This window comes from Eutrigla gurnardus (assembly GCF_963514095.1).
Source record: "Eutrigla gurnardus genome assembly, chromosome: 7".
NCBI lineage: Eukaryota > Metazoa > Chordata > Actinopteri > Perciformes > Triglidae > Eutrigla > Eutrigla gurnardus.
The window spans coordinates 23,026,860-23,039,634 of NC_139921.1; the positions used below are offsets into that span (position 1 = coordinate 23,026,860).

Sequence of the window (12,775 nt, forward strand, 5' to 3'; positions counted from 1 at the left end):
TTGACTTTTTTTTTTTTTCGATCACCTGACTTCTCTGTCATTTGCTACTGTCGAGCTGTTCTCATACCATGCGGGCGGGTTATATAAAGGACGAGCCGTGATTGGCTAGCGTCGTGACTACGTCAAACGACGGAGAATAATCATTCGTTCGCACTTGGACCAAGGGGGTTGACACTACCGGGCATTTTTAGCCGAAAGGGGACCTGGAAATCGCGGTTCGAACGGTCAGCGACACACCCCGGGACCAGCTCCATTAACGCGAGGTTATCTTACGGCCATCTTTAAAACTTCAAGTGGAAGAAGGTGAGGGTGTTTCCTGGTTTTAGTGTCGGTTCACGCGTGAGCAAATCAGACGGTTACTAACGTATTCTCTCGTTTTAACGTAGACACGAATAGCCCGAGGTGCTCGGACAGGATTTGATAAGAAAGTATTTACATTCGTGTCGGTTAGGGAGACTTGAGCGACTAGATAGGACGGACGTGTCTCTACTTTTCCATACCATGTGAATCTCACCGCATTAACATGGCCACACCCGCCCCAAGCCGACGGTTGATACGGAGTGATTCGATTGGCTAAGATTTAGAATAGTTAGACCTGGACCAATCATATTTCTGCTTTCTCCGCTTGACCAATCCCAGCGCTTGAATGCTGAGCAGTCGTTGCTTCCATTGGTTGTGTCCAGTTGTGACGTGTACGGAAGTATTTCATCTCCTCATTGTGTCGTTTACCACAGAGGAGGTTATTTGACAAATTCTCTTTGTTCCTCTCCTTGGCAGACTCTGCAGCCATGTCTGTCAACGTTCACATCAACAGCCCCAACGTGAAGTACACAGAAAAACACATTTTGTCTCAGTATCTCTACCAGACCACGTCGGTGCACAGAGATGGGGACAAAGTCACAGTAAGTGGAACGGTTCTGGCATTTCTGTGGTCACAGGTCATGGTGTGTCATCTGTAAAGTGTCCATCAGTAAAGTCTCCCCGTTGCTTTTGCTCCTTATTGGGAAACAGGTGACCCCCCGCACCACAGAGATGACGTTTCGCACAGAGAGACGGGTGCCCCGCATGGGTGTGATGCTGGTGGGCTGGGGAGGCAACAATGGGACCACAGTGACGGCAGCCGTGCTGGCCAATAAGCTCAATCTCACCTGGAGAACCAAGACTGGAATGAAGGTCAGTGGAGTGGCGCAAACGCTCCGGTACACATCCAGATGACTGATTTGCACGATGTTACAGCTTAAACAATCAATTCTTCTGTCCAGAAAAGGCCCAAAACCCCTAGATGTTGAATGACCTCTTTGTAACCAGAATACAATAGCATGCGAAGACCTTAGGCTGCCACTAGGGAGCGAATGGAGAAGCTTCTTGTGCTATTTTATAAATATAGCTTCTGTATTTCGCCTGATGTGGTAGAGACTAGATAAGCTTAAGGTTATGCTGACATGTTCGGCAGAGTGTTAAGGGCTTAACTGACTCTGGTCTTGGGGATATCTCCTTATATGGGCATACATTGTTACCTCTGAGGTGGTTCCTGTGATTTCTATTAACTCTGCTTTTTTTTTCTTCTCTTCTTTGCTTTCTTCAGAAAGCAAACTACTTCGGCTCCCTCCTGCAGGCATCCACCGTCTGCCTAGGATCAGGGCCCGAGGGCGAGGTCAATGTGCTCCTCAGGGATCTTCTACCCATGGTGCACCCGAATGATATAGTCTTTGATGGTACGGACAATTGCATATCGTTTTGCACAAGGTGTAACCGCTACGGAAAGAGAGAAGGGTTTCAGGTCCACATTTGTTCATTGTCCTTCAAAACATGTTAAGACATGAGGGAAGGTCCAGCAGCATGCAGGATAAATAACATGTCATAGCTAAGTGTGTGTATGTGTGTGTAATATAAGAGCGCCAGTGAGTTAACAGCAGCGTTGGCAGCGGAGAAATCTGAACCCAGTGCCGCTTCATGGAGAGCCTCTCCATGAGGTGACAATGGTCAGAGATGTGTTGCAGTATGGTGTCTTCAAATGCAATCTAGTCTAAGGGAAGAGCTTCAACAGACGAGCTGTTTATAGAGCTGCTATAGTCTTTCATAAGATGAAAGTAAAGCTTCTGCCTATATGTATTTATACACACACACACACGCATATCTATTTATATTGATCTGTAAATAAATGTTTTGTGTCATTAGGCTGGGATATCTCTTCAATGGATCTTGGAAGCGCGATGGAGCGAGCTGAGGTGCTTGACTGGTCATTACAAGAGCAGCTGCGGCCACACATGAACTGCATGAAACCCAGGCGGTCCATCTATATCCCAGAATTCATTGCCGCAAACCAAGCGAGTCGGGCGGACAACGTCCTCACTGGAAGCATGGCGGAGCAGGTAATGTTCAGTGGAGTCTCTTCTCCATCTCTTTTTTTTTAAATTTTTTTTTTTTTAGATCGTGTCGTTTCACATGTCGTTTTAAACTAACTCGAAGTGTAACCGGTCCCCCAGGTGGAGCAGATCAGAGCGGACATAAGGGACTTCCAGCAATCAAGTGGTGTGGACAAAGTCATCGTTCTGTGGACCGCCAACACCGAGCGATTCTGTGATATCGTACCAGGGGTGAATGACAAGGCGGAGAACCTGCTCGCTGCGATCCAGGTGAGAGCAGGCGTTTAGTTAGAAATCTTCTACATCCATAAAACATAGTCTAAAGCTGCAAGCTCTTAAGACACAAAAAAAAAGTTTGTTTCTGTAGATATCTAGTATGATAATTAACTCGAATTGTCCTAGAAACCCACCTAAATTGTGATGATGGCCGGTAGTCATGAATTCAACTTTAATTTCCTCCTAATGCCAAGGACCAAATAGTAATCCCCCATCACATTTAGAGATTAATAAAGCTTAGAGGATGAGAAGATTAGCTCTCCAAACACTTGGCTGTGGATTTATAGATGAAATTCCATAATGAGTCAGCTATTCCCTTTATGTGACTTCATATTTTATCTCCTTTTTTCAGCACGCTTGTACCGCTATCGGCAACGATAATAGTCTATTTGGCCGACTCATGATTTCAGGAAATGGCTCAATTTCAGATAGGCATGAAGCCGACAATAGAGTTGTGCTCCAAAGATGATGTGTAGAGAGAGTACGCCTTGTGAGTCCAAGCTGTACTGTGATGATGCACTCAGTAATGGTCATTATCCTGTTTTTTTTTTTACTGATCCATTAGAATGGAGATGAGGTTTCCCCCTCCACGCTGTTTGCAGTGGCCAGTATACTGGAGGGCTGTGCCTATATCAATGGCTCCCCGCAAAACACTTTTGTACCCGGGGCCATTGAGCTGGCCGTGCAGCACGGGGTGTTCATCGGTGGAGATGACTTCAAATCTGGTCAGACCAAGATCAAGTCGGTGCTGGTGGACTTTCTGGTCAGCTCGGGTATCAAGGTGAGTGAAGGGAATAGGCATCGACTACTAACGTGATAATTGTAGACAAGAATAGTTGAGGATGCTAAATGAGGGTGGTTATTTGAGAATGCTGTTTCCTATCTAAGACTAGAATTAAAGTGAGAATGCACCCATTAGCATGTGAGAGAAATTATAATTACATTTCTGGGCATCAATCTCTAGAAAGATCGCCACCATGTACCAGATCAACGACACAACTACACCCTCTATCCTTAGACACTTGATTGGTTTAAGGATAAAAATATCAGGGAACCAAAAAGAGGAAGAAGCCTCAGGAAGAGCAACAACGTGATCGTCCTACCAGAAAATAAGATGACAACCTAAAACTTACAGTACTTAATTTTCTGGAAACAAAAAAGGGAGATTTTAATAAGTTCCTCTCCCCTTCGACAGCCGACCTCCATTGTCAGCTACAATCACCTTGGCAACAACGATGGGAAGAACCTGTCCGCTCCACAGCAGTTCCGCTCCAAAGAGATCTCCAAGAGCAACGTGGTGGATGACATGGTCCATTCAAACTCCATATTGTACCAGCCTGGAGAAAAACCTGACCACTGTGTGAGTGACTCAGACACAGAAATGAAGGCGCTCCATATAGATGTTTAGTAAAAAACAACGTATCAGTCTCATTAACTGTGTGTTCTTTCAGGTGGTGATTAAATATGTCCCCTGTGTGGGAGACAGCAAGCGTGCCATGGATGAATACACTTCTGAAATAATGATGGGAGGGACCAATACGATCGCACTGCACAACACCTGTGAGGTCAGTGGTCACCGAATCAGTTTCATTAAAACATGCAACCGAAAAGGGCAAGTCTAGCATATTAGAACAATTTCCAGTGTGAGAGTACAGGCTGCTAATTGCTTGCCAAACACAATGTTCATAGCTATTCTTTTTCTTTATCCGACAGTTAGTTGTGGGGGAGGAGGCTCAGGAGTGCCAGAGCTTACTGTTAATCCTTCTTAATAAGTCTTGGAGCTAATTTAAGGAGACGTGTCCGGTCATTGCCACAGTTATTTCATGTTTCACTGGCCTCGCTGCTTCAGTCCGCAGCCATTCCTGCACATGTTAACATCTATTCTGGTTATCTGGCTGAACAAAAAGAGACTAAACAGGTTTCAACCTTGGGATTCTTCCATTATGTTACACACACAAAAATGCTACAGTTTCCCCCTGGGGTTGTCCTGTTTTCAACTAGTGCCATCAAAGTAACTTAGAAAGATTCAGCCATCATGTAAAAACGCTCCACATTAGTAGAAAAATAGTGTGACGAGTGCGTGTGTATTATACATTTCAGATGTACTTTCCAAGAAAATAGTGCTGAATTTACATAAAAACCACTACAGTGCCTACTTTCTTTTTTTGGCTCATGGATCCAACAACAACTAAACTCTTGAAGCAATGTAATGATTTTATCTGCATCACTGTAGTTGTAATTAAAGCCCTTAATGTGTAGAATTTGAACGCTTTTGATTTGGTGACTCCTAGTGGTAGAATTTTAAAAAAAGACTGGTTTAAATGCGATTCCTGGATGTGCAAGGAATTTACCCGAGGTTGCACCCTTCTCACTCTATTACACAATTCTCACCTCATCTGTCTTTCCTTGACACAGGACTCTCTACTCGCCAGCCCGATCATCCTGGACCTGGTGATCCTCACGGAGCTCTGTCAGCGTGTGACTGTTCGAACAGAGGGCGAGGAGGACTTCCAGTCCTTCCACAGTGTCTTGGCACTGCTTTCTTTCCTCTGCAAGGCCCCCCTGGTCCCAAGCGGGACCCCCGTCATCAACGCCTTCTTCCGTCAGAGGGCCTGCATAGAAAACGTCTTGAGGTATGGACATGGCTCGTTTCTAGACTATATCGCCACACATTTCCCCCATGGATTGCATTGTACAGTCAACTTTTTCCAATTTACACAGCGCTATATCACAAATTTGCCTCGGGGTTTTACAATCTACACAGTATATGTATATGACATCCTCTGTCCCTGGACCCTCGCCTAGGATAAGGAAGCTTATATACAGCTGTTGCATTTTGTGACAGAAGTTCACAACAGCCTCCCTCCCTTCTTTTCCAGAGCATGCCTCAGTCTTCCTGCTCAGAACCACATGCTGCTGGAGCACAAGCTGCAGAGAAACTTCCTGCCTCCGCATACCACCTACACCAACGGCAACGTGGTTCCGTGGAAGAAAGTCGTCCTCACCAACGGGAAGCATATAGCGCTAACGAATGGCATTCATGCCAATGGCGATGATGCAACTCTAAAATAACACTACAGCCCAAGATTGAACTGTAGCTCAATACAATTGTAAACTCCGTGCATTGTATGAAAAGAACAAAGGCCCTCATTGATCTGTCATTGCAACAACGACAAAAAACCAAACAGTGGTTGGACAAAGTAAACTTAACATTGACCTAAGACACAGTTTAAAATCGTAGGTATTCAGCAAGTCTTAATTTATTAAAGAATGGTGTGGTGCTGCAACATTTCATATCATATGTATAGTCCACTATAGCTGCGGAGGATCAACGAAGGCCTGTAGCAAGCCCTATACCTAATACTAATAATCTCCTCACTGCATAACATTGTTCAAAGACGGCTATTTTGTTGCAATCAACCAGGTTTTGAATATTTAAAAAAAAAAAGCAAATGCCATTTTGTTGCTTGTATCTTTATTAAAGTCTGTCTGCAATGCATAGTCGTAAAATACAATTGTACAGAATAGTTCCTAGAAATAGGAAATGTGTTTGAAAAGCAAATGTAATGATGGGTTTTGCAGCTGTAACAAAGAAAGAAAACAAATTAAGTTGATAAATGCTGTTTGTTGTGTGAGTGAGGGGCATTTTCTTAACTTTATTTTGTGTTACTGTTTGTCTTGCCTTGATGTAGACATCCATATGTTTTGGGTTGATGTAATTTACGGAAAATGTGTCATGACTATTTTGTTTAACAGTAAGCCGGGCTATTTATATACAATAAACCTTTAAATATTGTTTGAACTAAACCTATGTGAGGCATTGAATATGTGTTTGTCTCCTTTGATTCCCCTTTCCTCCTATTGAGTCATCTCCCAGTTCAAATATGTGGTGTTTTGCATGAAAGGTGAATTCTTGTAAAAGCATGTATACACTATATAAAATAACCCAAAACATATAGAGTCATTGGCATTTAATTAATAGCAAATATTGGTCAGATGAGTGTCAAAAACTCGCTGCGCATCGTTGCGGACTACTTGACGCGCACACGTCCGTCAGACCGCGTCCCTAGCAACAAGAGGACCGCGCGGAGTGATTTTGTAGTGACACGTCTTGTGTTCTGGACCTTTCGGCTGTGATCAATTGGATCAGTTCGCGACATTTTCTCAGCACCGATAATATAAACGGATCCGTTTCCTGTCTCTCGAGCGTGTCGAATCACTTCCGCTGCCGTCGCTGCGACACACAGATCGTCATCAGCCATGGCGGACAAGGAGAAGCGCCGGTCCGCGGCCGCTCCTCCGGGGATGCCCGAGGGCAAAGCCACCAGATCGGACAGCGACCGGGAGTTTCTGTCGCAGGCCGGGGTGGGAGAGCTGCTCCGCGGGGCCATCCTGAAGATGGTGGAGGCCAGATCGGACGATCCAATCGGCTTCCTCGCCGACCACTTCTGCAACCTCGCCTCCATGACGGAGACCGGCACAGCTGGATGCAGCGACGGCGATCATCTGAACAACGGCCCGCTGCTGAGCGCAGGCGCGCGGGAGCAGCAGCACCTCAACCGGGCGCTGTGGCACCTGCGGCTGGCGCACCACTCCCAGAGGTCTGGACACATTTCAGAGATTTACTTATGACATGACTTTTCTGCTGTGAACCGAACATTATTTTAGTGGAACCTATGATAAAAACCCTCATATATTATCTCACTGTGCTAACCTCGACATTTAAATGAAGCAGCTGTTCATAACTCTCTTCTCTAGGATGACTTGCAGTCGGTTTTAAGCTAATTTTCTCTATGTTGACGCCAGTGATTATGGTGACATAATCCAGAAATTCTATGATACAAAATATGTTGTTTAATTGTTTGTATTGGCAGAAAGTGGTACACGTTTGACCCTTTTATTTACGACTATTAATGGTTTATTAATCACTATAGCCAGATAAATGTTTCACAATCTGGCAACCCTAAATCTGGCATGAGTGAACAATTAATGCAATTAAAAAGTGGTTATTTCCACATTGTACTCATTAAAAAGGACATTGTGTTACAAAGTCACACCAATCTGGTTTATCAAATCCTGTAAATTAAAGGGTCAGTTCACCCAAATGACAAAATAATAGCAATATAGGGCCACACAGTAGTTTCTGGTCTAATTTGACCAGAGATATTTACAAAATAAATGATATCCTTCTCTCATTCTAACTGCCACAAAGAAGCCAATGATTAATTTTCTTCTATTCCTTTTGTGATTTTTTTAACCCAGATCTGCGTTCACCAACAATGTCCGTGTGGCCTACGACCTTTTGAACCTCACTGGGCCCCCAAAACGTGCAGGTGAAGCCTCTGAAGGCCCTGATGACTCCTGCACCAACAGCCCAGCTGAGGGAGGAGGAGGAGGAGTGAGAGGAGGCCTCTACACGCAGACTCTACAGTGCCTGTGCAGTGAGGGAGGAGTCCCCGCCTCCACCTCCGCCCCTCTCCTCCATCGCCTACATTGCCAAGACCACGAGGCCGTCCCTTATGACATCTTCCGTCATGGCGTGCTCACGTGTGCGGTTTTCTCAGACTACATCCGGCAGGCCCAGAGGCTGTACGCTGAAGCGTGCTGCCCGGACGAAGGGCCTGCCTCCCGGTGCCTGGGCCTGGCTGTGCTCGGGACCTTAAAGGAAGCCCTAGAGACTTCCCAAGGCTGCGAGGCAAAGTGCTGTGTCAATGCTAATACTAAAGCTAACGCTGGTCTGGAGGCTAACGTGAAGGCGATACGCTACCTGGAGGCCAGTGCCAAGATCTCGCCATACAAGTTAGGTCAGGCCATGGCTGGAGCACGGACACGGGGCCCAGGGGGAAATATGGACGCAAAGGAGTTTGAGAACGCAGCGGCAGAACTCTTTATCACTCGAGTGAAAGTTGTGTCCTAGGTTTCTTGTCTATTCCCTCATAATTAATGAATGTACAACAACCTAAAGTATATACTAGAGTAAATATGCATCTAACCTACACTCTTACATATTACCTCCTGTCAAGAATGACACTAAATCCTATAAAACCTTTTTTTTTCACTAATAGTATAACATATTGTCTGATGTCTGTTTTTGAACGTATTAAATGGAAGAGATGAGAAATGAACATCTGCTGTGACTAAGCAACTGTGAAATTGTTAAACAATCTCATCTGATTCGATGATTGATGAAGGCATTGTAGCAGAAACTATTTGGGGGGGGGGGGGGAATAAACACCGAATGCTCATTTCACGTATTTATTTGAACTTCTTATCTCAGTGTCTCAGATTGCGAAGAAGGTGCTCACATCACACTTTTCCGAACGCTGACGAAAAAGAAGTTTACAGACAGAGTTGACGGTTGGAGAAACAAAATATGTTGGATGGATGGGAAAATAAGGACTAAATTTACCTAAAAATGACATTTAAATAAATAAGGGATAATATATAATATTGAATATATTAAAAATACTCAAAAAATAAATAAATATAAAGGGAAATTAAATAGAAGATTCTTTCAATAAGCTAATAAAAAAGACAAGTAGGTAAAACAAATGATTCATGAATATCAATTCATGCATGCCTACATTAATTCTTTATTTTAATTTGGGTGAGACCTATTTATTTATTTCAGCTTCCGTCCTCCATGGAGAGACATCACAGTAACGCCACTTCTTTGTTTCAGCCACTAGATGGCAGCACCACTGACGTGGTTGTAGGCCGACACGAACAGGAAGAGAGCGGAAGTAACGCCAGTGTACAGTTTGTATGCCCGTTTAAGTACAGTAGCGATCCCTGCATCCACACCTGAGCCGCTGGATATGCATCTCTGCCAAACATCATGACCTGATTCCTTGCGTGCTTCCTCTCGGATCGACGGGACAAAATGGAGGAAGAGGAGCAGCTGCGGTCCTTCACGCTCCTGATGACTTACATGCTGCTGAAGCGCAGGAGAGACTTAAACAACGCGAACACTCAGAGGCGCAACGAGATCCGAAGACGCATCAGACATCGGCAGTACTTCTTCCAGAGACAGAGACGGATGCTCATGGTCAGTCCCTCTATGTTACATTAAAATAACAAGTATACGCTATTTTACATTATTCTGGAACACTAAATACCTATTCTAGGTTATATATGTGGAATGTAAAGAAACGTTTGTTTTAGTAGGAAAACCAGAGGGCCCATCATCCAAATATTAATAATAATAACTTAATAACAATTTTACACCATTGGTGCGTTCATGATCCATGTCACCCAGTAAAACCTTAATTTAACACAGTGCTTTATCGTTTGAAATAAGAATTTACATAGATTTTCTGCCAATTATTTTCTCAATGATCTATCAATTGTTTGGCCCATGAAAATGTAAAGAAAGAAAAAAAAAACACTGAATTTGCAATCACATAAAAAAAAAAAAAAAAAAAACCCATAAAGGTTAGAAAATTGTTGCTGATAATCAGCTGTCAACAACAATAAAGAAAAGCCACAGGCTATAGGATTTACAAAATAGCATAAATATGTTATTTAAATATATGTCCATGCATTGTTATATTTGCACTAAGAAATAATGGATATAATAGTTTCACCAACAAAAGTCAGTCAAATTTTATGTTTTTTTTTTTTTTGTATTTACGGATATAGAATTTTTGCTTTAAGTATAATAAAATGTATCAGATACAATTTGTACGTCAAATTAAACCAATCACGTTTAAGAGAGTGTGTGGCAAATTCTGGAGATTACAAAATCTGATAGATCCTTCCAAACATTTCTAAGTTTGGATAAAATACATCAAACATATTCTTAACAGAGCCTTGAATCCGTGGTTTTAACAACTTTTATAAGAAAAATGTGTGATGTGATTAAATATGATTATTGATCATCTTCTCCCTAGATGATGATAGCAGGAGGTATCCGCTCCAACATCCGCATCCGCACGCGCCCCTGGACCACCACCCAGAGCACCGATTGGTGGGAGCGGGTGGTGATGACCGAGTTCCAGCCGTCCGATTGGCTGGATAAGTTCCGCATGAGCAAGGAGACGTTCTTCTACCTCTGTGACAAACTGAGGCCCCGTCTTGCCCGCCAGGACACCAGCTTCCGCCTGGCGCTGCCGGTGGAGAAGCGTGTGGCGGTGGCTCTGTGGCGCCTGGCGTCCAACATCGAATACCGCACCATCAGCGCCCTGTTCGGCGTGGGGAAGTCCACTGTGTGCAGGTGTGTTCGGGACATGTGTCACGCCATCGTGGCGCTCCTCAGCTCCGTCTACCTGCGGTCCCCCAGTGAGCAGGAGCTGGAGGATTCAGCCCAGCTGTTCCTGTCCAAATGGGGCTTTCCCCACTGTGTTGCTGCCATAGCAACGCTCCACACAGCTATCATCACCCCATCAAACAACGCATCCAACTATGCCAATCCCGCCGGCTGGCTCTCAGTGATGTCTCAGGTAGACGGTGCACTGATATATATGCTGCCAATGATTTATGTTGACTAGTTGTCAGATTTCAACCCCTTGCCTCTTTCTGTCTCTTCGAGGTGGCTGTCAACGGCCGGGGGCAATTCTGGGACGTATGTGCCAGTTTCCCAGGTGGGACGGACCCGACTGACATCTTCCAGAACTCATCGCTGTGGGCCACAGCTGCAGAGGGTGGACTGTCGCCTGCCCCACCACCTATCTTTATGGGGAATCCACTCAGGTAGAGTTAAACCGTCAACAGCATGACAGCTCCTCCCAAACACGTTTGCATATTTACAATTTACAGTTGGAATGTTGCAACCCTATGTCCTTTCAGGGGTGTGTGCTGTCACTAACTGCAAACCATCTGTTGTGTGTAGGTATGTGCTGCTGGGTGAGGCCTGCTACCCTCTCCAGAGCTGGCTGGTGAAGGCCTTTCCCGAGGAAAAGGGAAGGAGGGCCACAGCACTGACCGTGCCACAGCGGCTCTTTAATCGGCGGCTCGCCGGAGCGATGCGCGTGTCAGAGGAGGCGCTGCTGAGGTTGAGGGCGCGCTGGCAGTGTTTGAGCAAGAGGAACGACTGCGGTCTGGACGTGGTGCCCACCATGATCCTGGCTTGCTGCATTCTGCACAACGTGTGCGAGTCCCACGGGGACGCCATCAAGGCGGAGTGGCAGGAGGAGGTGGTGGAGGCGGAGAGCCCTCAGCCTATCCACAAGCAGCCCCCCTCCACCAGCGTGGACCACAGTGATGCTGAGGAGACCCGACACCTCTTCTGCGACTACTTTGAAGAGCAGAATAATTAAAGAAGCATCCTCCACACAAAGACTAATGTTATTGAAATCATGGTAAACATGTGTGCTTGTACTATATAACCTAAAAGAACCAGAGATATATAAAAGTTAAGCTTAGACTGAAAATAAGATAAATCTGATCATGTAGCCCTCAAATCAAGTCTGAGACGTCCTTAAATTATAATATAGGTGTGGGGAAAAGCACTTTTGTCTCACTCTGTAAGAATCTAAGAACAGCCAAATTGTGTTTTTTTAAACTTTGTCTTTCTGTGCAGTATTGCAAACATATTTTATTTGGTTTCTGTAAGATTGTTGTATATGGTTTTATCTTGTCTTTGATGATATTTTTTTGTAACCAGTGTGTAATGTAAACATGCAGTTGTAGAAGATTTAAAAAAAAAAAGCTACATTCTGAGAAACCAATATGTTGTACTCTGAACAGGCGTAACGTGCAATTCAACTCTACGGCCACAAGGTGTCACTGCTACCACAGTATACGGCCGCTACGGTCATTACTAATAATTTGTCTTGTCTGATGCTGCATGCATTACACTGCGGGTTATTGATGAGAATTATCTACTCATTTAACTGTATTCTGTCTTGATCGGTTACCATGTTGCACCGGACTTTGAAAAACATGTTTTCAGCAGTGCATGAGATTATGCAGCAGGTGGTGCCTTTTATATAAATTATATTTTTTTTATTTAAAAAAAAAATCATAATGAGTTTTTGCATCTTCTCAACGACCTAACTTGTGTGCTCAAAGTCGGATCCCACCCCGAGGACCGCCTCATCCATTCAATTGGTCTTTCGCACAAACCTGTTTCATGCAAGCCCCCCGTCTGTCACTCAACGCCACAGTATCTCCTCCTCCTCGCTTGGCAGCAG

At 44.5% G+C, this 12,775-nt stretch overlaps 3 protein-coding genes across 3 annotated transcripts; all 3 read left to right on the forward strand.

Annotated features, from left to right (window-relative positions):
- Nucleotides 1-123: 123 nt before the first annotated feature.
- LOC311015897 (inositol-3-phosphate synthase 1-A-like) lies at nt 124-6,449 on the forward strand. Its single transcript, XM_084013340.1, has 11 exons — nt 124-303; nt 778-902; nt 1,012-1,173; nt 1,586-1,715; nt 2,179-2,372; nt 2,487-2,636; nt 3,208-3,423; nt 3,838-4,002; nt 4,094-4,207; nt 5,058-5,275; nt 5,522-6,449. The coding sequence occupies exons 2-11, from the start codon at nt 789-791 to the stop codon at nt 5,712-5,714; spliced, it is 1,656 nt and encodes a 551-aa protein (XP_083869466.1). The 5' UTR covers nt 124-303; nt 778-788; the 3' UTR covers nt 5,715-6,449.
- A 367-nt stretch (nt 6,450-6,816) lies between these two features.
- Nucleotides 6,817-8,855, forward strand: tpgs1 (tubulin polyglutamylase complex subunit 1). The gene is made up of 2 exons (XM_084013488.1): nt 6,817-7,243; nt 7,905-8,855. Exons 1-2 carry the CDS (start codon nt 6,903-6,905, stop codon nt 8,557-8,559), a joined length of 996 nt encoding a protein of 331 aa, XP_083869614.1. The 5' UTR covers nt 6,817-6,902; the 3' UTR covers nt 8,560-8,855.
- A 498-nt stretch (nt 8,856-9,353) lies between these two features.
- On the forward strand, nt 9,354-12,642 carry LOC311015578 (uncharacterized protein). The gene is made up of 4 exons (XM_084012923.1): nt 9,354-9,690; nt 10,535-11,083; nt 11,173-11,333; nt 11,473-12,642. Exons 1-4 carry the CDS (start codon nt 9,526-9,528, stop codon nt 11,897-11,899), a joined length of 1,302 nt encoding a protein of 433 aa, XP_083869049.1. The 5' UTR covers nt 9,354-9,525; the 3' UTR covers nt 11,900-12,642.
- Nucleotides 12,643-12,775: the final 133 nt, after the last annotated feature.